Raw genomic sequence first — 24,611 nt, forward strand, 5'->3', positions numbered from 1 at the left:
TTGTACAGTACGTCCTGAATTTCTGAAATTTTCCCTATATGTTAGACAACTAAAATATAGAAAATATAGACAAACAAGTGATTAAATGTTGTCGAAACCCTATGAGCAAATGTGCATCACCGAATCTCCTTGTTATTAATCCTTCGAGGAGCAACAAATTAAAACCAATCAGCTACTTAGAGATCTAATATAAAAAGTAACTCAAAATCGAAACTTTAGCCCATATAGAGTTGCGTTTAGTATACGAACGAGGTCAAGCATAAAGAGTACCCTTCAATTGTAACCTCAGTTTTGTTTTAAAACCATAAATGAAAACTTTCTATAGCTTTTTATCAATATCAAATCAAAAAAATTAATCTTGCATCTGCTAATCAAGAGCTGCAGAATCAAAAATTTTGGATTATTGCTCCGACGTAAAAAAGATGTAATTGAACTAGTAAAACTTAACACAATCTTAGTACGGTTTTCATCTAAGCTTTAAAGTTCGGGCAACCAGGGCTTTGAGTAAGTTTCAAGTCTTGATCACTATTTTCCGCTGAAATACAAGTCTTGCCTCATACTTTCAGTACTGGAAACTTGCTACTTCAAGTCCTAAGACTTGCCAAAACTTTCAAAGTTGTAAAACTTTTACAGTGATAACTTCAGATTGTACAAAAAGTTCCGTAACTAGACATGGTTAGACCAAATTTGTACTAATTGTTCTTGAGGGAGTAGTTTAGTGAGGTTCGTTTGTTAAAATGGACTTGATAGGAGAAATATGGGGCCACTAGATCTGGTTTGTGGCCTATTTTGGCTGTTTGGTACAGTTTTCAGCAAAAACTAATGCCTAATTTCATGCTTTTTATTTGTTTGATTTAGCTAAATAGGGATCAATTTAGATTGCTATTGAAGACAAGTTTGTAGATAAAGCTGTCAACTTTAACTGTAGTATTTTTCGAGTACAAGTTGCTATTTCAACACGTTCCCGGCTATTTTGGCTTTTCTGGTTTTTGAGAATTTTCCAGGCAATTTCTTAGCGCTTTCCCTACTTTTCTTGACATTTTTTTTGTGATTTCCGGTTACTTAAAGCAATTCCCACACTTTTTTGACGATTTTCAAGATGAGTAAAATCTTGGCCACGACTTAAGACTCAGCTCAAGGTTTTCCGGTTCTTAAAATTGACATGATGAGATCTCGAGATATGAAACAGTATTGAATTGTGACAGTGATGTTATTGTGACAGTGATACCTGATCCAGACACTGGCAATGATGAGTGGACAGGTGCGTCTGGTCATCTTGTGCTGGTACTGGAAGGGAGTCACAATGGCCCAGTACCTGTCTAGTGAGATGGCACACAGGTTGATAATGGAGGCAGTGCAACACATTATGTCCAATGAAGTGTACATTGTGCACAACACCTGCCCAAAGATCCAACGCCTCATTATCTAAAACACAGCTAAGGTGTTATATTACAAAAAAGACAGCTGAAAAGAAAACTGAATGAGATTGATGGACAGAAATTGTTTAAATAGAAGCGTAAACGGAGAAGAATCTGTGCATGTTTTATTAGGAAAAAGGTTTCGAAATGAACAAGGAGCGCGTTTCATATCATTGATGAATCACCTGATATACATATGGGACTTTATATATTAATTGATTCTTCTCGACTCACCCAATGAGAGGGGAGTTGAACAAATTGACTGAGTAAACGAATAAAAAAGAAAGCAATTTATAGTAGTAGAGGCTGAGCAAGAGTGGGGGGGGGGGGGGGGGTAAAAGGATGTACCTATGTATTAACATTCATTAGGTGTAGCCTATTTTCATCCAATTTCTATAGATGTACCTAAAAAAGAGAGTGAGAACAATCGACCTGTCATCTTATCATAATTACCCAGGGGTAATTATCTTAATTACACCCAGGGAAATGCATCCAGTTTTCCGCTCTAATGCACTTCAACTAATCTTTTTTTTCAAGGATTAAGTCTATTTTAAGTAAATAATTTTTTTTCAGATAGATCTAGCAGGTGCATAAGCTTTTTGAATAAAAGTGCATATTTTGATATTTTCGTGTTTTCCATTTGTCAGTTTTCAAAAAAACAGTCTTGTTTTTTTTATCGAATTTTTGTGTTTAGTTAAAAAAATTGTTTTTTTTATAAAAATTTTAATATACTTAAAATATTTTTGATTGAAAAATGACGTTTTTACATAAGGTTTATAACAAAAAATGCAGATATTGATGTTTTTTATTTTTCTATTTTTCCATTTTTAAGTTTTTGAAGTTTTTTATGGAAATTTTTTTAAGTTTTAGTTTCATTTTTTGAATAAAATTCTGTTTTCCTGAAATAATTTTCTTTCAAAAATATTGTTTTTTACATAAGGTTTATAACAAAAATTGATGCAGATTTTGATGTTTTTTAACTTTCTATTTTTCAGTTTTTGAAGTTTTTTATGTAAAATTTTTAATTAATTTTTTTAAAAAATATTGTTTTACTAAAATAAGTCTCTTTCAAAAAGTCGTTTTTTTACATAAGATTTTTAACAAAAAAGGCATATTTTGATGTTTTCTGTCTTTCCATTTTTCAGTTTCTGAAGTTTTTTATGTAAAATTTTTAATTTTCTTGAAAAAAAATTTCGTTTTACTAAGATAAATTTTTTCTTAAAAATGCCGTTTTTTACATAATGTCTTTAACAAAAAATGCAAATTTTGATGTGTTTTAATTTTCTATTTTTCCACTTTTTCCGCTTTTGAAGTTTTTTATGTAAAATTTTTAATTAATTTTTGAAAAAAATATTGTTTTACTAAAATAAGTTTCTTTCAAAAACTGATTTTTTTACATAAGGCTTTTAACAAAAAATGAATAGTTTGATGTTTTCTGTTTTTGCATTTTTCAGTTTCTGAAGTTTTTATGTAAAATTTTCAAATTTTTTGAAAAAAATATCGTTTTACTGAAATAACTTTTTTCTTAAAAATGCCGTTTTTTACATAATGTCTTTAACAAAAAATGCACATTTTGATGTTTTTACTTTTCTGTTTTTCCATTTTTTAATTTGTTTGAAGTTTTATGTGAGATTTTTAATTTAATTTTTTTGAAGAAAAAAATGTTTTACTATAATGAATTTTTTCAAAAAAAAAACGAAATTCTTAATTCTTTTAACCAATCATATCATTTGTATAATCTATCTTGAAATGAGTTAGGACAGAGAAACTCTGTTCATTTTGTGTTTTTCTCAGTTGAACATCAAGGTCTAAAAAATGCAAAATACTCCAATACTTCCTTTACTTCCTTCAACATCTTTTCTTTCGACATTTCATTCTCATTTAGATTTTGTTCCCAACAAAGAGGAATCGAAATTTAAAACAACAGTAACCGATAACAACATCGAATTATCCTTTGAGGTGGATTGCACAAGAGTAACAATAAAAACACAAACTACTAGCTTAACACTTCCGAAAGATTTGTGGAGAACTTTAGAGATTGCAGAAATCACAACATCCACTTAGCAGAAGAAAAGGTGAACAATTCAGTACCCTCTCTCTCCAATTATTTTCAAGCCATTGAGAGAATTTGAAAAGAACAAGGATTTCATCCACTGAAAGACAGCAAAGGTATTTTGTTCCCGTACTCTCGTGACATAAACCACTACGGTGTATGGTGGGTAGAAGACATGTTCTCCAAGCACGCTGATACATTTTCTACAAAATCAGAAATCTTCGATCTACCCAATTTCCAAGACCTTATTCTTCCTCCTATCCAAGAAAATGACAATGATCAGAACCAATCACTTCATCAAAATGTTCCTTTCTCGAACTACAGATGCTCTCCATTATAAGTCTTAACATTTGCTTGTGTTCTTTGATAAATTCTCCCTCACGTGACATCATTTGCCATGTCACGATGTGATGTTACTATAAATAGAAATGACATAACTATTACGTCAGGATGAACACTCAAATCCCATTGGTTATGACTTCTTTTACATGATCTCATTGCTTACGAAGTCGCAATAAATCTCGTTTTTACTAACATTTCATTGGTTCGATTTATGAAGCTGTTTCTTGAAGATAATTCAATCATTTGTTGCCTTTCGTTTTCAATATTCAGTTACCTTATTTACTCAATTCTTCCTTTTTTGCTTTAAAAACTCATCTTTTACTTCATTCACACGCCACAGATGGATCAAAGTTCAGTCTCAGCTGACAGCAAAAAACCCTACGCCTTCCCCTTCCGCAAACGAAACCATAAGGGAAAACCAGTTGTTCCTTCTTCCCAGTTCGATTTCCATAATGACAATGTATATTCGTTGTTTACCGATACCAACGTGAATGTTGAGGACACTGATTCCAAACCAAATGAGGATCGCCAAGGAAACAACAACCTTTGGACTTTTCAAGAATACAGCAACCGGAAATTTTGAAACAGCATCCCAGAGGAGACTATCAACACAAGCTCGAATTGGACCCATTTGAAAGTATTTCGCGAAAATGTCGAAAGTGAATTTGTTCTACATCAATTTCTGATGCTGTCGGTCTGGGAAATAAAGATATTAATTCAAAAATTACCTGAGATGTTAAACGAAGCACTGCAATTTGAACCCACGGAAGTTACTGCAAAGTTGGTGATTGATGAAACTTTGTTCCAACCAACTGATGTTGAGGAAAAAGCAAAATTCGATGTCTTCTTGGAGGTGAGTGAGACTGCCAGACGGAAAGTATGTGTGACCAGAACATTTTACCAAGATGATCCAAACCGGTGTTATTTCATAATCAAGCTCTTCACTCGAGGACTGAAAAGGACAGTTTTAGAAGGAAATGCTTCCTTTCTGTCAGAATTGGGTTTTTGAGAAGCTACATCGAATGAGCATTGAAATTATTTCAGTGCTGAACAAAGTAAAAAAAAGAAAAAATCGCAAAATGCATAAAAGTAATTGTAATTTTTATATTGTATGTGATGTTTGTATTTATTCACTTTTCGAAATAAATTCTTTCAGAACAGTTGCTTGATATGAATATTGAGAAAATTGTTGAGTTCGAAAAAGAAATCAGTCAAATTTTTGTTGGAAAAACAATAAGGAAAATTTTTTTTGGCTGTCTGTCAAAATTTTGACAAGTATGTAGATCTAGATAAAATCAGCAGAGAAGTTCCTTTTGTATGACTAATAGGAGTTGGCAATTCAAAGTTGGAGAAACTTTTGAATTGGCCAAAAGTTTTTCGATTACATGCTACATTTCATGATGCCGCAGGATACCTGAAAACAAATCTAAATATCGGCCCTGGATATTGTTACATGGTTCCATTTTTTAATTCTATATTGAAATTTTGTTTGTTGGGACATATGACAGGTCTGGCATATTGTTGTTTATTGAAAATGTCACCACAATTCCAATTAGTCAAAGTGTGAATCATTATTACCAAAAGACGAACAAAAATCAGTTGCTCTCTAATGACAAATCATCTCAATCACGCATCTGATTTTATTTTCATTAATAACAATCAGGAAAGACCTCCGTGGAAAATCTGTGGTCGCACTTGCTCTCGAACAGCTTTTTTGTCAATATTTCAGTGCTTAGTTGTATTAATACTGCTTCTGTTTTCAATTATTAATCTTATTTTTGCTAGAACTTGTGACAAACGAACAGTTTGGATTGCTATTCTTTCAAGTGCCGTTGGTTATGTACTTCCTAATCCCAGAACATAAAAAGACCAAAATCATTTCAACAAACGAACAAATTCTGATGTATTTTGTTGGTCCTTCCGGATCTGGAAAAACTGTTCTTATCAATGATATGCTACGAATAAAAACTTTTCAGCCATCATTTGATCGAATTTTATAGTTTTATAAGCACTTTCAGCCAATTTACGACACAAAGATTCCATCAATTGCAGACATAGAAATTGTTCAGGGTGTTGAATTTGATTTAATGGATAACTTACCCGCTGACGGCACTAAATATTTACTTACATTCGATTATTCATTGGACATTCTTTCAAAATCGGAAAAATTCAACGGAATTGCAACAGCCGGTAGACATCGAAATCTAAATTGTGTATATATCAAGCATAATCTCTTCCACAAAAACAAAACTGGACGTGAGGCCGAGCTGCAGACTACTCACATTGTTTTGTTCAAATCACCGAGAGATGTGAAGCAAATTGATATCTTGGGAAGACAGCTAGTTCTCGGAAGACAGCAAAATCTGTGGTATGATGATTCAACAAAGGAACCATATGGTCATCTTGCGATTGCTTTGAGACCATCTACACCTGAATTGTTGAGATATTGTTCAAATGTAACTTCATTTCCTTCAGAATTCTTTGTACCAACTGTCATGCTCGTATTAGTGATGATAATGATAAACGAACAGAACTATTACACTCTGAAGCTCTTTCGGATCCTCACTAAGAAATTTCAACTAGCTTTCCTTCTACATTGTTCTAAAGAGTTCATCAGATTTCTCTGTGAGTGTATTGTAAACTTGATTGAAGGAAACCTCACAGGAGTAAGAAAAAATCAGTTTTCTTGCTTCCAAAAACAACTTAGAAAGCTCACATCAAAATCAACAACCCTTAGTTCCAGAAGAGTTATTTCGGGCTCGAAAGCTGGAATAACAATATTAAGTTACATATATCGGCCTTGTATGAACAAAGTTTCAACTTTCTTCAATGAGTGAAGTCAAAAAGTTTGTTCTTGTTCCCAAAGAACTGTGGGAAACCAGAAAAAAGAAACTATCGGTACCCTCCTGTGAGATCTATAAAAAGGAAGAAACAGTTTTTCCAGTTATCAAAAAAGCGAAAGAAGAAGTTAGTTCCGAAAATCCGATCGTCCGCCTAAAGAACTTAAGACCTTTCCCAAATGTTTTGAAGTTCCCTGTAGTTTTCCTCTGCATTTTTGGGAACTGTTTTTAATTTCAGCTTCTTTAAAGCTTCCTTTTCATCAATTCCTCTTTTCTTGCAATCCATGAACTTATCGTAATCGACTGAGAAGACGTTATGGTTTTTCAGTTTTCTCCAGAAACTTTCAATTGGTGCTAGTTGGGTCTCATTCAACTTTTCAGCACTGTCAAACCACTCATAAGGGAAAAAAACCCTTCTCTTCACTGGCTCCATAAGCTTTGAGGAAGTTATCCAGAGTTGTAGCTCCTCCCAGGAAGTTCATAATGTCTCGAAATTGCAAGCCAAGAAAGTTCATTCCAATATATTTATTCCCCACTTCGGATCACTTTGGGAACAACGTTTTGTTCTATTAAGAGATGATGCAGAAGATTTTCCTTTATCAACTTAAATCATATCGTGAGCTATTAAACCCAAAAACCAGTATAGTAGTGTAATAGTTCTCAAAGTCTTGTTTCAATTTTGATATCATCCTGAGCTCGCTTATCAGTCTCCTAATTTCAAGGTCTTCGTCATCCTCCTCGTCGGGTTCAGCTTCGTAGTCAAATAAGTTTTCCGCGCTGGTTGGTCCCTTGGTATCTTTCACTGGAATTAATTGTCGAATAGCCGAATATTTCTTTTCTAGTACCAGTACGAAGTAATTTAGTTTTTCTCTCATTAATAGTGTGATCTTTTCCGCTATATGTGTCAAGTTGGATACAAAATCACGGATTAATTGAAGTGGATCTTCGTTGCAAATAAATATCGGCTGGGTGAGTAGATTCGAAGATATTGACACGCTAATGGGGACATGTTTTCCTATCCACGAAGTAAATTCTGTGTTTCTGATTGTATTGTCGGGCACTGTTATTGACTCGAAATCGAATATAATAAGATGAGAAAACAATCTCAACTCGAGCGGAACATTGATTTTTACGTCTTCCAAACGTTCAAAAATAGTTTCTGATAGCTGATAGGCTCCTGTTGGATATTTGTGATGTGTGTTTTCGGAGCAGTTTTGCATGGGGCGCAATGGGTTGAAGGATCTGTCGAAATTCTGATCGCATATGTAGCAGCGAAATTTTTTGAGGAACTTGTTGATGTCCGCTGTCCAACAGATATGATTATCATATCTTAACAAAGATGCTGTCTGTGCGCGCTTCAAGCAGGATCGACGAGTAAGTTCAGCATATATTTCAGACTGATCGTCAATGAAAATGGTGTAAACTTGAATGTTTTGGTCAGTCAGCTCCTCAAGAAACTGAATGTCATCTTCATGTACTCCTAGAAAGCTCTTGCCATCTTTCCTTGTTGCTGAGAGAAACATCTGAGTCTGAGTCAACTTGTCTGTATTCTGCTGTAAATCAACGCTTCCATTTAATTCGTATGCCAATGCACGAAACATGCACAAGTTGTCTTGGTAAGGTTTCAGTTCGCAGTCGGAAACAAAACATTTAACTAATGGATTCCTCAGTAAAAATGGAGGAATTGATTGTTGAATGCAGCCAAGAGGAACACCATTCAAGAGGAATACAAAGAAAGTAACATTTGTAACACAATAAAGTTTCCATCGTGTCTGGTCGCTGACTAATAAGGTTAGGAACGAACTCTTCACTTTCCAATTTCGATTTGATAAAACTGAGATCTGAGTCATCAGAGAGGACAATGGGATTTAAGAATACGGGGTTGTTATCTGCTGCGTAAAAGTATCGAAATTCGTCAGAGTTGTGTACACTTTGAAGTACGAAACCAAATGAAATGTTTATTTTAGCAGAACTGGGTAATTCGTGGTAAACAAAATCCAATTTGTTGATCACTATTTCGTGGCTGAGTTCGACCAACTTGAAGTTCACTTTCTTTCTAGACAATTCAAGCACCGAGTCTTGTAAAAAGTGCATGACAGTTTTGAGCTCACTGTTAAGAGCGGAAGATTCTCCGTATATAGATAAGTCAACGTCATCGTAAGCCACGGGAGCAGAATGCTGGTGATTGTTTTGTTTATGATGAATAAGTTGATAATATGTGGAAAGCGATAAATTGCAGCTTCTGCATGAAAACTTCTTCTTTTGAATGAGAGCCGCTGCATGTTTAGAAGCAATGTGACGCTGCCGTTCCTCGTCGTCCGGAAATGACTGGGAGCATTGTGTGCAAATTCTCGCGTGAAGCTACCGATGTCTGCTCATATTAGATCTCAATATAAGTTTATTGCATGAAGAACACTGTTCCGTTGGATTAGAAGTTCTTGGCTTTATATCTGAAATGTTGATTAATAGTAAACTAATATAAAAAGTGAGATAGAAGCAGAGTTAAGAGTTAAATAGAATGTAGAATTAAAAATTGGGACGGATTAAATCTTATTGCTAGATATCGTGAGGAATATTTTACTCAACTGCACTAAAAGTAGGAAATCAAACAAATGAATACTGAATAAAAATGATAAAGAACTTCGTAATTGAATTTGACGTAATTATTACGGCACTATGACGTAATTTTGACGATAGTATGATGTAAATGTGATGTTGTTGTGAGTAATTGTGACGACAGAGTGACTAAATAGTAACGTTATTACGACGTAATTAATTACAACACTTTGACGTATTTGTGGACTACTACGACGTATTTTTGTCAATTCAGTGACTAAATGTCTAATCACGTTAAAATTTTTTGATCATTAATAGGTGACACAGTAGGTTTCTTTTTGGGTATTCACAAATCAGAGGTCATTTGCCTGCAGACCCAATTAATACGATCACGTGAGAGATTTCGTTATTACAATAATGATTTTGAAACTTGTAAGGTTCTGAAATTACGAAATTGTGGGAATAATGGAAGAAGTTAGAACAATTTAGGAAAAATTGGAGTAAATTGCCTTGAGTTTTGGGTAATTTTTCGAAAAAGGTTGATAACACTGGGTATTTTGAGCTCTAACTGATTAATTTTTGGCCAAGAATTGGATATTTCTGGTAAGATTTGTGTGTTTTTTGATAAGAATTGGTTGTTTTTTGCAAAGAATTGTGTGTTTTCTAGCGAGAATGGAGTATTTTTTGACAAGAATTGGGTATTTAAGACGAGAATTGGGTTTTTTTTGGGAAGAATTGGGTATTTTTTGCCAAGAATTGGGTATTTTTTGGCCAGAAAATTGTCACAAAAATTGGGTATTTTTGCCAAGAATTGGGTATTTTTTGGGATGAATTGGGTATTTTTGCCACGAATTGGGTTTTTTTTGGCCAGAATTGGGTATTTTTGACAAAAAAAGGTAAAATTGTCAAAATTTACGTATATCAGCACAAAATCGTGTAAAATCTAGTGAATTACAATGAAAAAGGATAAAATTGTATTATATTTACGTAAACGAATGAAAAAAAGTTATATTTGTGATGACTATGCGCGAATGAATAAAATGAGAAAATGATTAAAGGTAAAAGTTCTGTAGATATAATTTATTAAGTAGATAAGATTAGCTGAAGTGCATTAGAGGGGAAAATTGGATGCATTTCCCTGGGGGTAATTAAGACATTTACCCCTGGGTAATTATCGTAAGATGACAGGTCTATTGTTCTCACTCTCTTTTTTAGGTACATCTTTGGAAATTGGATGAAAATAGGCTATACCTAATGTTAATACATAGGAACATCCTTTTACACCCCCCCCCCCACTCTTGCTCAGCCTCTACTACTATTTATGAAATTAAAGAACAGGAGGGAGACGGTAAACTCAATTAGTAGACTTTTGATTTGAATTAGAACTATGTCAGCAATAAACTAAGTAATTGTATCTTTTAATAGCCAATTCTATATAATTTTTCGCCCTGATGCACATAGACAGTTTTATACTCAATATAAGAGTACAAATTCCTTATCTCATGAAAAAGAGTTCAATTTGAGAAAAAAATGACAAAACATGTTTAGTATAAAAGAACATAGCTGGCAGATTTCCAGAAAACAGCCGCAAAAGATTCGTAGATCGGCAGTCTAAAAAAAACAGTAAAAAGACAGAACAAAAAAATTCATTGAAGGCTGATCTCTTATATTTTGATTAAAAAATCTGTATCAGTTATTGCTGCCTCTATTAGCTGATCTCAAATAACCTTCATTTAGAGTGACACACACCCATTTGACCTAATCTCTTTGAATTAAAGTAAATAAAAGTCAATTTCAAAGTGAGGAAGTCATTTTTGAGAGTGAGGTAAGACAAGTGTGACCAACAATTTAAACACGCGCATGAACAAAAAAACCCGCTCCACTAAGAGCGAAAAATGACGTCACACATGCAATTCAGTTGAAATTGCTTGAACGAATGAACAAAAAGTGGCTGTGACGTCATATGGTCGTAACAAACATCATGACCATCAAATAAAAAAACATAGCAGGACAAGTCCTGACGTACAATTCAAAGAATTTTTATTGACTAAACAGAAAACTAGACCTAGAAGGGACTATGAATGGATTGGGATAACCATTTAGAAAAAAATCCTATCCAAAAAATTGAAAAAACAGTAAAAATCGAAGTGAAATTGCCGCATGTGAACAAAAAACCACTAGCGAGAAAGCGAATTTTTGTTCAAACACCGTTTTCTCACTCCACTTTAAATTTAGAGCGAAAAAACTTCACGCCACAAAACCACTCGCTTTTTCGCTCCACTTCCTGTTGCGGCGTGACCAAAATCACTACTCCAATTTGACTTCAAAAATCATGAAAATGTGTGAACAGATCTTAAAAAAAAGACAGCGCCCCCATACAATTCAAATTCTTTGAATTGTAAAAAACCAAGAGAAGGCCAATAATAGCCCCAGCTATCGCTGTGCAGCTATTAAAAAGCATCTTTTTTTAGTGATATTTACTTTCCTACGGATGTTGGAAAATATACCAAAGAAAATATACCAAAGATGTGAATTCAAACTTTGTGCTGGAAACATTTTTACTCAAAAATTCCATTATCAAAGGAGCAAAGAATGATATCAAAAGCATCAATCGCAGCTTCGAAAATTTAATTTTTAATATATATTGAATGACTCTCGTTGAATCGAGAATGTTTCAATCAACTAGTTCGATGGACCCGCAAAAAATTTTAAGATAATACAACTCTGTTCAAGTGAAAACTATAAAAATCCTTTTTTTCCATTTCACATGTTTATAGGTCAATCTAAATGTTGTTGGTTACACATAAACTCCAAAAAAACTCCTTTTGAACATTTTGAGAGGAAGACGACTCATCTTTCACATGTTTCATCAGTACTTGCAGAAAGACAGATCTTGTTGAACTCTCCCCTTCTGATAAAGTTTGTGAAACTTCCTGAAAACCAGCAGCCCTTAATTATTTAATAATTTAGAAGCCATGCAATAATGGATGCATGATGACTTCAAATCATCCATACATCGTGCAAATCGTGCGAAAATGTTCAAAAATTGAGGAACCAAAAGTGAAAAGTGAAACAGTCTTCTCAAAGAGTATCTACCCACAATGTCGGGAAAAAAAACAAGATCAATATTAACGCTTAAAAATTATGGCATTGTCTGGATACTAAACATGGCAGCACGTGGGATACGGCCACTGGGATATGTTGTAGTGACATCAAATGGAGGGGTGGTACTGTGCGAGTTATTATGATAAAAACTGCTTTCAGTACCTATAGTTGCACACTACCAGGTTTTTCACGCCTTTTTCCTGATGACCTGATTAACCATTGATTTTTTGCAAGTTTTTCCCCTATGTTTATTATGCACCCTCTTGTCTAACTGTTACGTTCATCCTCCTCGTCTGCTCTGGAGTACGATGCGCGTCAATCGCAATTACAAGAAGTCAGTCAACAATCAGTAAGTAAATCTTTGATCCCTCTTGAGAAGTCTTCAGCCCTCAGTAAAAGCTTTAAACAGTAAAACTTGTTTTAAAAATTTTTAAACAAGTTTGTGCTCAATCAGCACAAGAAAGTACCCGTTAAACAACATAAGATTTAGTTTTAAAATTTTTCCACACAAGTTTAATATCTCTTGATATATCAGGAATCAAAAAAGTTCTAGGAAGCTGTTTTGTTAATTTAAGCATCTTTTAATAGATACTCAATGAGAAAATATTGTCTTCCAAAGTTATTTCAAAATGTTCCCAAAAGAATAATTGATTGAGTTTGGTTGCGGCAAAAGTTTGCCACGTCGAGTTTACTCAGCCAAGCAGTATTCTATCAGACCGGATCAATTGAAGACAAACTAGATTTCAACATTGCTATGGATCATAGACTCTCTAAGTACCTTACAATTGTTCTTGTGAAGCAGCTTTTGTACCTCACATTTGTTTGTAAGTTTGCGGTACCAAGAGTTTTTGCTATTAAATTTTTACACAAAAGCCCTACTATGGAGCCCGACCTCATAAAGAAACTTAATAATTACAGTTGAGGGGTAAGGGATTTTGATCCTAATTGCATAGCCAAGGATTAAATTAAGTCAAGCCTAATTGTTCTCGGTGGTCAAGACAAAGTCCTTATAGAAACAGAATTGGGTCTTTCCGAAAAAATTTTCTGCCTCTGATTCGTTCCCTCAATTTTCCCAAACCTATTCTGGGATCTCACAGACGTTGTCACTCCACACCTTTAGCGATAGAATTTGGAAAGCAATAGATATTGAAGGACTACCAGAAATATAGTCTCATGTCGAGAACAGTTTTTAATTATAGAGCCCAAGTCGAGGACATCACATTGTCGAGCAAAGTTGAGGACACCATCTAAAATCGAGCAAAAATCTTTTGATACGCACGATCTTTTCTGTCGAGCACGGTCTTTTTTATACTAAATAATGGTCGAGGACGTTCTTTTCTTGAATCCAGCTCCCGGCTAAGGAACAGATGCTCAAAATTAGACATTCTGAAGATAATCTGACAATTATGTTTGAATTTTTTTATTTCTTTCAGTGTAATCTCGATTTTCTGGCCGGCAAGTACTTAAATATCTTGCACTTTGCTAACAGCCATTAGAAAGGTGGCCTTTCACTCTGCTGCTAATAACTTAGTTCTGCATCGAGTTAATTAACCTCAGAGAACCCAATACCAGAACAAATTTCGGTGGCCTTTCAAACCGGAATTAGACACCGTTGCTCCTTTTCATGCCAATAATTCAACACGTTGAACGACTACTGCAGTCATTTCCAGTCTGTGATTTGTTCACAAGTTGCGTCATCATTTTCATGTTTGTTCACGAATTGCATCGTGTTCTTTTATGGTAGAAATTACGCATAAAACACATCTGCTTTTTGCATTCTTTGTGTGATATGTTGAACACAACAGTATGAATGTTTTCCGCCTATTATACTCTTAAAGGAAAACTCCTACAAATCTTTTTGTCTCTCTAGGGGAAATACCTTAATTTCATCTTATTCCTTGTCGTGGCAATTCCGTTTTTCCTTATATAATCTTCTTAGGGTGCTTCGGAAATGGTGTGATGGGCGGGAAAGTATTAGTTTCAATTCCCAAACCACCCCAATAACACGCCACTTCCCTATCTCTTGTTATTATTTGTATTTGTGTCCGCGTGTGCACGTATGAACGTAACCTGATATGCCCGAAAGCAGGGAGTGGGTATAAAGTTAATATCCCGTAAGGAATAGAGCGAGAGTATGTTCATATTTAGAGGGTGATAGGGATAGGTTTATAATCACGTGACTGCTAGTAACTGGGGTGAATCAATTAGACACGTTGACTCAATGGATACACTTTCAGATCATTATAGTGGCAAAAGAGTTCATTGGTCCAATTAGCCAGCACATTCCAATAATAGATATTGCATCTCACTACATAAAAAAGTAGTGTCAAGTTAATTTTACTGAGCAAGACTCGAAAAGAATTATTCAAGTTACAAACTGCTTCTTTATAGACTTTATTCTTCCATGCTTACATTTGATCAGCCGTTAATAAATTACGAGCGGCTATTTCATAACAACCCGTTTTTCCTGTAAAAGGCAAGATAAATGTTTCTTCAGAAAATTATTTCCTAGAGAACATAAATCTCGTAAATTGGTTAGAGTACTATTAGTTGTCATTTTCTGATTAAAGACACTGCAAACAAAACACTTAAGAAAATGAAGTACAACAGTTTCTCTGAAAAAATAAAATGACTAACCAGAATTTTGAGTGAATGGACGATAACAAAACAACACAAATTATCGAAAAACAACTCTAGGTATCATTAGTAGATATCTCAATTTAAGAGGGACATACAGTTGACTACATTTTGAGAATAAAAGTTCTACTATCAAGTGAGCGTCATTAATCTTTGCGATTCTGAAGAACATCAATCTAGCAAAAATGTGCATTATTTTTTTCAAATGATAATTCAAAATTTTGGAAGAGAAGAAAACTGAATAACGCCACATTTTCTTCATGGCCCAGAGGAAGAAGGTCATTACAGTTAAGCTACCTAGTTTCATTCAAACAGGTAATGAGGCAATATAGTCCAACTGCTTTATCTTAAGAACTGTACAATTTCTTATTGCCTTCGTAACTTTTCCAAATGTGTTTTCCAAATTGCCTTCGTAACAGCCCAACAATAGTTAATTTACAGTCTTGACTCACCCAATTTTAGTTGCCCAGTTATTGTGCGCGAACTTGTTTGTCACACAATGAGTGGGGACAATGCTCATTTCTTCCGTTCAACCCGATTGTGTGGGTTGATTATAAAGAAATTTTGAAGACCCGATTGTGAGGGTTTCTGGGAACAAATAAAAGGCAGATGCTTAATTACGTGGGCACCATGGTGATTTGTGGGCACAAGGCTGATCGAAAGAAAACTTTATGAGAATTGACTGAACTTAGAAATGATTTAAACCATGATTTCCCCAATGTGTTTTAAGTTGAACTGCAGTGGTGCAATGCTGTTTAATTGTGCACCATTGCTGCTTCAGTGCGTGTGCAGCAATGGTATAACGGATCTTGATAATTTAGCAAAAAAAAGGTCAATATTTGAAAAATAAGTGATGCATTCTGGATAGTTCGCCAGTTAAATCAGACAAAAACCGGCGAAACTTTACTTCAAGAACACTTTCGAAGGAAGCGCAAGTACAATTGGACTTTTTGGGTTTAGTAAAGCTTAATCCGTGCCAGCTTTGATAAAATAGAGGCTGAATCAAACAGTTCAATATCACTTTTATCTTTGTAGGCAAAACCAGCAAAACTAGCGTTAACAATTTTAATATATTTTTCGGCAAAAATGGCAAGAAATGCATTTACAAAACGGAAAATCTGAACAAAAAAAAACAAAAATTCGTCAATTGTTCTCAAAACTTTTAAACCTCGAAAACTCCGAGGACAAAATAAAACTCAAGAAAGTCTTTAATTTTGTTCTCTGCAATGCACGGGTTTTCTAATGATACTGCTCACAACCCTCTAAGATGAATATATCGATCAAACAAAATTGAACAACCCATTTGAGTATTTAGTTTCTCCCCCACTAAAGTGGTTCGGAATAAAAAGCTGTTATTCAGATTTGTTGTGTTCAATGCTATGCTCAGAGAGCTTTGAATTGACACAACACATATTGGTCTGGGTTTGCCCAGAATTCGACAATTGTCTGTGAACAATTAGTATGAAATTGGCCATAAATATTACACAAAAAGTTGACTTTATCTCTGTAACTTTTTTCCTAAAAGAAATAATTCTTAAAATATCTATAATTATAGCGAGTTTTTAAGCGAATTGTTAAGTTACAGATGATACAAATGATTGTTTTTGGAATCTTCATAAGGCGATAACAAAATGACGTAATAAACTTATGAAAAGGTTTTCGTAACTAAAGTGCATTTTCATAACATAATAAATGTGTATTTTGAGATCGCATTAAGTATGCCAGTGTCATATAAGAAAGCCGCAATCTTACTAGAAGCTCTAAATGATCATAAACGATACTGAAAAATTTTTAGCATGAACTATTTTTTGAAAAGTTAATTCGCGCGTTTGATGCAATATAGACCCGGATGAAACTTGGCTAAATAGCGGACTGTTTTACTTCCTAAGAACTCAAAACATGTAACTAGACTATATACACAGGGCATCTGTAAAGAGTAACGATTAAAATGGATCCTGTTTCCCACATCCTTTTTCCTCCCACTCCATTCTTCGTCATTCTGTCCAAAATGCCTCCGGTCATGTGAACAAAATCACCCAACCCATGTTCTAACTGCACTTAATAAGTAAAAATAACTTTGGACAGACATTTCACTTTTTTCTTAGTTTTCCTTGTGATAAGACGGGAGCTGTGTTGAGGGGATTGAGACGGGCAGCTGAAAGCTTTCCCTCAGTTTTGGGGGCGGGAGTAAGGAGGGAGCAAGGGTATGAGACCGGGGCACATTTTGAGCAAATTAAAGTGAAAAGTGAATGCCTGCGGTGTTTTATATGGACTCTCATTAGCTAAAATGATCAACGCACTTTTCCAAAGCAACATGAATGAGTTTGAAAGAGAAACAAATATCATTGAAAGTGATAAGACCATTTTAAAGAAAAAAAATGTGTCATGTATCAATACTGCTTTAAATATGCTGTAAAACTCTTAGCCAAAGTTGAGAAATTGTGGCATCAAAAAATTTCCGGAGTACACACGAAACAGATTCAAGTCTAAAATGGCACTTGAAGGAGCACGTGCGCTGGTCTACAGCAAAGGAAGAATTAATATCAAGCTAAATTTGATTGAAGCTATAGAAATTAGATGTTTTTGCGTCCAGTTTTTATCAACGTTGAAGGGGATTTTTGGACTGGAGTGTTTCTGGGGGAGAGAACAAGAAATCTCATCGACGACTTTCGGGTGAGATCAAACCATACCTCTCCCTCTTGTCCGGTCTTAGTAAAAAAAGAGGTGTATTATTGATTTCAACAATTCAAAAATATTACACGAAAAACAGCATTAGTTCTAAACAATAACAAACAGCACCAGCAGAGAAAATGGCAAAGCCATCAGATTGGTCCAATTTCTGAAGGTTTTCGTTTTCAACGTTGTTTATGAGTGCAGACATTTCCCTAGATTATTTTGATTTCGAGTTCGATTAGATATTTATTTGTTGTCGCTTTTCGACAACAATTCAATTTAAGCAACCTAAAAAGTTCATGGGGAAAAATGGGCCGAAAAACACGAGCAACGACGTCTGCTTCGTTGGGGGACAGCCAAAAAGTACACAGGACTCCGTCAACATACCCCAAAACAGCCAAACACAAGATTTATGTGTTTCTCCATAAAATCCTTGTGTCGGGTCAGATTGAAGAAGATGATTCCAACCCCCAAAGCCGTATTCCAGTAAGCACAATTGTCTTTTTCCCTGACAAAAATTGAAGACTTTATTGCAGCAATTTTTTTAACACACAGGCTCCAAAACCAAAATTCATTACTTGGGATACAACTCAAAAAACGACGAAGTCTTCGATTCCAAGTCAATTTGGGCTTATCATAGTTTTGAAGCAAAACTCTCAAAACTATACAGCACAAAGTCATGAAATCTAACAAGTGCAGCCCAGGGGGAAATCGACAAACTGGTCAGTGACCCCAAACAGCCTTCAAATAATGCTCCCCCGACCTGACAATAAACACACTACCAGACCTAGAAATTATTTCCGGAACATTTGTACCCACAATTAGACAGGTTCTTGTTAAAGCTCGACTGCAATGTTCGAAGTTCATAACAAAGATTTGGGCAAAATGTCAAAAGAACCTCGCAGATATCGAAAACTGGAAAAACCTTTTTGCCTCTTCCAAGTGTATTCTGCGCGCAGCTTCACTTTGAGGTGTAAAACACAAGTTCCAAAACGAAAAACTTATCAATGAGCGCAATTCTCGGTGGGAAAACGGCGACAGATGGACTCTGTGGAACGAAGCTATTCTGTCCAAAACAGCCAAAAAAGCAAAAGAAACATCGAGTAATAACGAAAATAAAATGTTGGAAAGAGCGAGGACACCATATCATCAAGGCCTTTTTGGAAAAGCTGCAAAAAATTTGACCTCAGACGGACTTTCAATGAAAAAACCAACTAAGATCTTTGTTCCCTGCATCCTGAAGAAAAAGAGCCGATTATACGGGTTACTCATGAGCTGTTTTCGGGATATCAATTCTCAGATAGAGTATCTTCCTTCCCCAAAGGTACTGCAGCCGGTCCAAGCATGATGTATCCTGAGCATCTATCAAACGCCATTGGTTGCAATAACCCTGAGCAGTCGAGAATGGCAATCCAAAAACTAACCAGACTAATCAATTTCTGCTCAGCTAGTGGCTTTCCAAATCACTTTGGCCCAACTCTCTGCAATGCCTCTCTTACAGCTCTGAAGAAAAAAATAGGTGTACGACCCATTGCTGTCGGAGAAGTTTTCCGCCGTCTTGTGACTAAATGTCTTGTTTCCTTTACAAAGGAGGAAACATTAGAAATTTTTTGTCGCAATCAACTTGGAGTTGCCATAAGGGGAGACGCGGAATCTATCATCCACGCAACAAAACTAATATATGAGAGTGTGGAAAGAGAGAAAGCTTAGGAGTCCAGATAGATTTTGAAAACGCTCTCAATTTCATCAAACGACAGGGAGTTTTATCAGAATCCCTGAAACAAATACCACTTATATATCCGTTTGTTAGCTTGTGCTACGCAAAAAACATTTTACTGATTTACAACGGTCAAGATATAAAGACTGAAAATGGGGCACAACAGGGTGATCCTATGGGGCAAATTCTGTTTTCTTTGGCTCTCGTGCCTCTCATTAACAAGATAAAGCAGGAAGTCCTCATGCTCGTACAGAACCCTCTGTATCTTGACGACGGCATTTTGGCGGAAACTGAAGCAGAACTAATGCATAGCTTAGATATTTTGGAAAGTGAAGGCAAAGATTCGGGTTTCAACGTAAAAACCTCAAAATGTATGTTGTGGTCGTCTCAAACCATGAGCAGGTTAGATCAGAACATTAAACGTGCTGATCATGAAGGTTTTGGAGAACTCGATTGGAACGGAGTGTCATCATGCAAAAGTCTTATCCAAGAGGGTGGACAAAACTGAGCCCCTCTTAGATCGCTTACAGCAACCTGACGATCATCATGCAGTTTGTGGCACACTTAAAATTTGTTTTGGTACTCCCAAAATAATGTACACTCTACGCACAGTTAAACCAAGCCCCTCAATTACTAAAGTCTTATTTCATTCCGACAATGCACAGAGGGATCGCCTCGAAACGTTAATCAAGGGAAACGCTAAGTGCAGCAATTGGAAACAAGCAAATTTGCCCATCAATTTGGGTGTATTGAGTTCTGAGATGCTCAAGTGATCAACATCTAGCTGCTTTTATTAGTTCAGTGGAGTCCGTTTCACCTGCAGTGGAAGCTTTTATTAGGAGAAACCCACTCTGGAAAACGAAGTTAGCGCCAATTGTCTCTTTGGATTGCACGATGTAGATAGTAAAATTAAGAAGAAAAATCAGGAAAAATTTGATCAAGAGTCACCCAAAGATCTTCTATCACAGGCAACAAATCTTGGAGAAAGAGCTCGATTGCAGTGTCTTCTTGCTCCTAATGCAGGTGCTTGGTTAACCACGCCTCCTATTTCCGCACTGGGCCTGAACCTGAAAGCAGAAGAGTTCCAAAGTTGCGTCAAATATAGGCTAGGTATCCCTATAAATGATGCTCTCCGAAATTGTCCCTACTGTAAAAATTGTGTCATCGATATATACGGGGACCATTCTTTAACATGTGGAGGACGGGATAACATTCATCGTCACGACCGTCAAAGAGATAAACCTTCTCCTCTTGTGTCTCTGCAAGTTTGAGCCCTTTGCTTGATAAAAAGAACCTTAGCAGCAACAACCAATCTCGACCTGCAGACGTATTTTTACCCTCCTGGACACAAGGAAAAACAGCAGCGCTTGATGTAACAGTGGTGTCATTCCTTCAATCAAAAATCATTTTTAATGCGGCGGATACATCCGGTTATGCGTTAACATATGCTGACGACCGCAAACTAGCTGCCCATAACGCTGACTGCCAAGAAGCCGGAGCGAATTTTTTGCCGCTGTCATTTGAAGTTCTTGGTGGTTGGTCTGAAACCTCCTTAAGGACAATAAAGAGAATAGCTTGTCTGGGGGACGGAAGAAATGCTTTCTCGGAGGGTTCTAGCGTTGCGATCCACCTATTGACTCAATCCATTTCAATCCAATTAATGCGACTGATAATAACTAATGATAACAGATGCTTGTACCTGATTATTGGCGAGTTTACTCATTAAATGCATCCTTCTCACCCAACTGGAGGGGAGTAAGGGTTTCTTTCGTCACAAGGACCTTGTGTAAACCTAAATTAGTAAACCTAAATGAGAGGTGACCATAACGGATTGTGTGGTTATGTGAGTGAAAAGACTTGTATAGACCAACTGGATTTATGTTACAAAACTCTCCAAAATACGATAGATAACAATTGATGAAGAACGGGAAATGCCCAAAGGAGTGATATGCTGCCCAATGACTTTGACTAATTATTTGCTTGATTACCCAAGATTCAATTGTCCAACTAAGATATATACCAAAATTAAAGCTGCATCGTTTAATTGCGTCACTGACTTATTTCTGTAGTTATAGTTTTACTTTAAATGCATTAGAAACTTTGATATTGTTACGGTTAAAAAATGGTAGTCAAATCCTGTATATAGTTGATTTACAACTAAGACAATTTTAAGACTGTTGCAGCATTTTCAATTTCACAAGACACTGCAGACTAGCAGGACTCACAATGGAAGAAGGAAAAGGCTGGGAGCAAAAGAGTGGGAAAGATGGGGAAAGATGTGTTGTTAGTAAAGAGAGGTTGGCTGGGTTGCGTGTGAAAGTTTGTTTACTTTGTGATCAGTTAGTTTGTTCAAACAACAGAGCCCTTTGAGCGCACCAAATGTGACACCTGTCACAAACATCAAACCTCCCTCCCAACACCCTTTCAAATCTCACCCCCTCTGACGGAGAACTAGAGATAGCACGTCACACATCTGGTTGGCAAAAATAGAGGAAAGAGAAAGAGAAAATTTTAGCTTTTATAATTAAACTAACAATCATATCTCGGCCAGCAAAGAAGAGAGAAAAATAGAGTGAGAGATAGAGTTATGAAGGAGGGAGAGTTTTAGACTACAAAGAGCAGGGTCTTATTAGCCCAAAGATGGGGGCTATTGATACGAAATCACTGCAACACAATGTCTCCTTACACCGCTTGCCCTCTAGACGGCCTCCGGAAATGAAGTCTAAAGGGGAGACGACCACCATTGGTCGGGGTTCGGGGGGGGGTGATAATTTACTTATAATCTAAAAAAAAAACACTGAATTTCCAAATGAGTATAAATAGGTCAAGGAGCCTAAACATAACACAAATGGCAGCGTAAAGATATAACATAAGTAATAAATAACAGGTAAAAGATTTTCTTCTCCAGGTAGAAGAAACAAATTATACAAACTCAAAAATGAAGCGTTATTTAAATTTAAAAGCTTTCCAAGAAACATTGCCGACAATGTTTCCCATTGGGTCCTTCTGAAATTGTTGGAAAAAGTAGTTCTTGAAGACTTTTTTAACCCGCCTGTTTGATTCATTCCCTTTTAAGTATTTTTCAAGACAATTATTAATTGATAAGCCTTTTCGGATAATACTTTTGTCCAACCATGATGTTTTTGACCTCTCTTCAAGAAAAATAGTTTTCGTCCTTGAATGTCTGTAGAACTTATAGGTTGGCAAGCTAAGTCCTGTTATTCTTCGGAAGGCAGGCTTCTTAAATGTCAAGAGTTGATTGACATACATTGCTGTTCTGTATTCAAGTAGTTGTTTAATTGGCAGTATATAGTTATCTAGTTTGATACTAAGTGATGAACTGTTAAATCTTTGAACATAACAAGCTTTAACTGCCCAATTGAGTTGCTTTTCTAAGGTTGTCAGAAGATTTTTTGAAATTGACGAAAGCAAAACAGCTGAGTACTGGAGATGACTAATAACAAGAGAATTCAGTAGGATTTTGCGCAAATGGTATGGTACTACGTTTCTCAGGACGTAAAGTGTTTTTATTCCTTGCGCCATCTTGCTGAGTATTTGTTTAACTTGTTGTTGGTACATCAATTTTTTGTCCAAAATTACTCCGAGATATTTCACATTCTCAACTTCTTTTATTATATGGTTGTCAACTTTAATAGACTCTGCTGCGGAAGAAGTGCCAAAGACAATGAACTCAGTTTTTTCTGAATTCAGTTTTAAAGAATGGTATGAAAAATAGTCAACAAGCGAAGAAATTGATTTCTCTAAATGCAGCTTGCAATCAGTAATTTTTTTGCCGAAAGTATAAACAACTGCATCATCAGCGTATTGGATTAAACTGCAGTTGATGAAATTTGGTAGATCATTTACATATAGGTTGAATAGGAGTGGTCCTAAAACTGTGCCTTGTGGAACTCCTTGCCTAACCTCCAGCCAGTCAGATTCAGCTTCTGGTATCACTACTCTTTGATGTCGGTTAGTGAGGTAACTCTTAATGAAAAAGATAGCCGAAGAAGAGAAACCAAGGTGTTTAAGTTTTTCTAGTAAAACTGAGTGGTCGATTGAATCAAAAGCTTTTGACAAATCTAAAAACGCCGCAGTGACCACTTTTTTTCATCAAGTTTCTGTCTTACAGTTTCTGTCAGATATACAAGAGCATCAATTGTTGAAAATTTTTTCCTGAATCCAAACTGTGTTTTGGATAGGAGGTTGTATTTTGATAGGTGTTCCTCTATTTGATCTTTGATTAAAATCTCAAGAACTTTTGACAAAGCAGGCGTTATAGAAATAGGCCTATAATTCAGCGGGTTTTCAGTGTCTCCTTTTTTGTGGATAGGTGTAATTTTTGCCAATTTCAGTAGAGAAGGAAATTTGTTTTGTTTAAGAAATCCGTTGAAGAGAAAACATAACGGCTCTGCTAAAATATGAGCACCATCTTTTAATGCCCAAGCCGGAATAGTTGAAGGACCCAATGGTTTGTTTTTATTGAGGTTGTTGAGAGCTTTACGACACTCAAATGTGGTAAAGAAACGAAACGAGAACAAATTAGGGTTGATCTGCTGAAAGTTTTGTTTAATGGTTGGTTTATTTAAAAGAAATTCACCAAGTTTACTAAATTTATAGTTAAGCAAATTCGCTATTTTTTTGCTGTCGGTTATTACATCCTCAAAGCAGTTTTTCAAAGAGAGAATTTTAGTTCCTGTTCTAGATTTATTTCTGACTTCGTTGATCAGATTCCATTGTTTCCTGGAGCTGTTAGCAGACTCAATCAATTGTGTTTGGAAGCGTTCATAATCTTTCAGATACTCTTTACTCGTCAGATCTTTTAGTTTTAGGAAATTATCAAAATTTTCTGATAGTAGAAATTCGTTCCTCTTTTTATTGAGGCATTTTGTTGCGTTTGAGACAAACTTATCTGCAAGTGAAAAATTAGGTTTGTTGTTCCGTATAAAAATTTTTCTGATTGGTGCATGTAATCTGATTACATTTGCAATCAGACTTTCAAAACGTGAGAACATTTCTTCGATATCATTAGATTCATAGATGAGGCTCCAGTTAATGTAATTTAAAGAATTTCTGAATTTGTGGGGATCATAATTACGCTTATCAAATATCAGTTTCCTGAGTGGTTTTTGTTTTTGAGTCAGCGTGAAATCAGTGAATAGAATTTGTGCAAGATGATCGCTTTTGATAGGAGAGTCGAATACATAATAGTATTTCCCTCTCAGCCCATTATCAGTTATGATATAATCTAATAAACTGCAGCTACCGTT

General features: G+C 35.6%; 1 protein-coding gene across 3 annotated transcripts in view; it reads right to left on the minus strand.

The window, feature by feature from the left end:
• The window catches only part of LOC142345793 (5-hydroxytryptamine receptor 1D-like), a 127,817-nt gene that overhangs the window by 23,219 nt on the left and 79,987 nt on the right, over window positions 1–24,611 (minus strand). For all 3 annotated transcript variants that reach the window (XM_075398152.1, XM_075398151.1, XM_075398153.1), the window contains one exon: window positions 1,229–1,425. In XM_075398152.1, coding sequence (XP_075254267.1) covers window positions 1,229–1,425 — 197 coding nt within the window. The remainder of the gene's footprint in view (window positions 1–1,228; window positions 1,426–24,611) is intronic.

The sequence above is a fragment of the Convolutriloba macropyga genome, chromosome 9 (assembly GCF_964194025.1).
Source record: "Convolutriloba macropyga chromosome 9, txConMacr16.3, whole genome shotgun sequence".
In the NCBI taxonomy this organism is placed as follows: Eukaryota; Metazoa; Xenacoelomorpha; order Acoela; family Convolutidae; genus Convolutriloba; species Convolutriloba macropyga.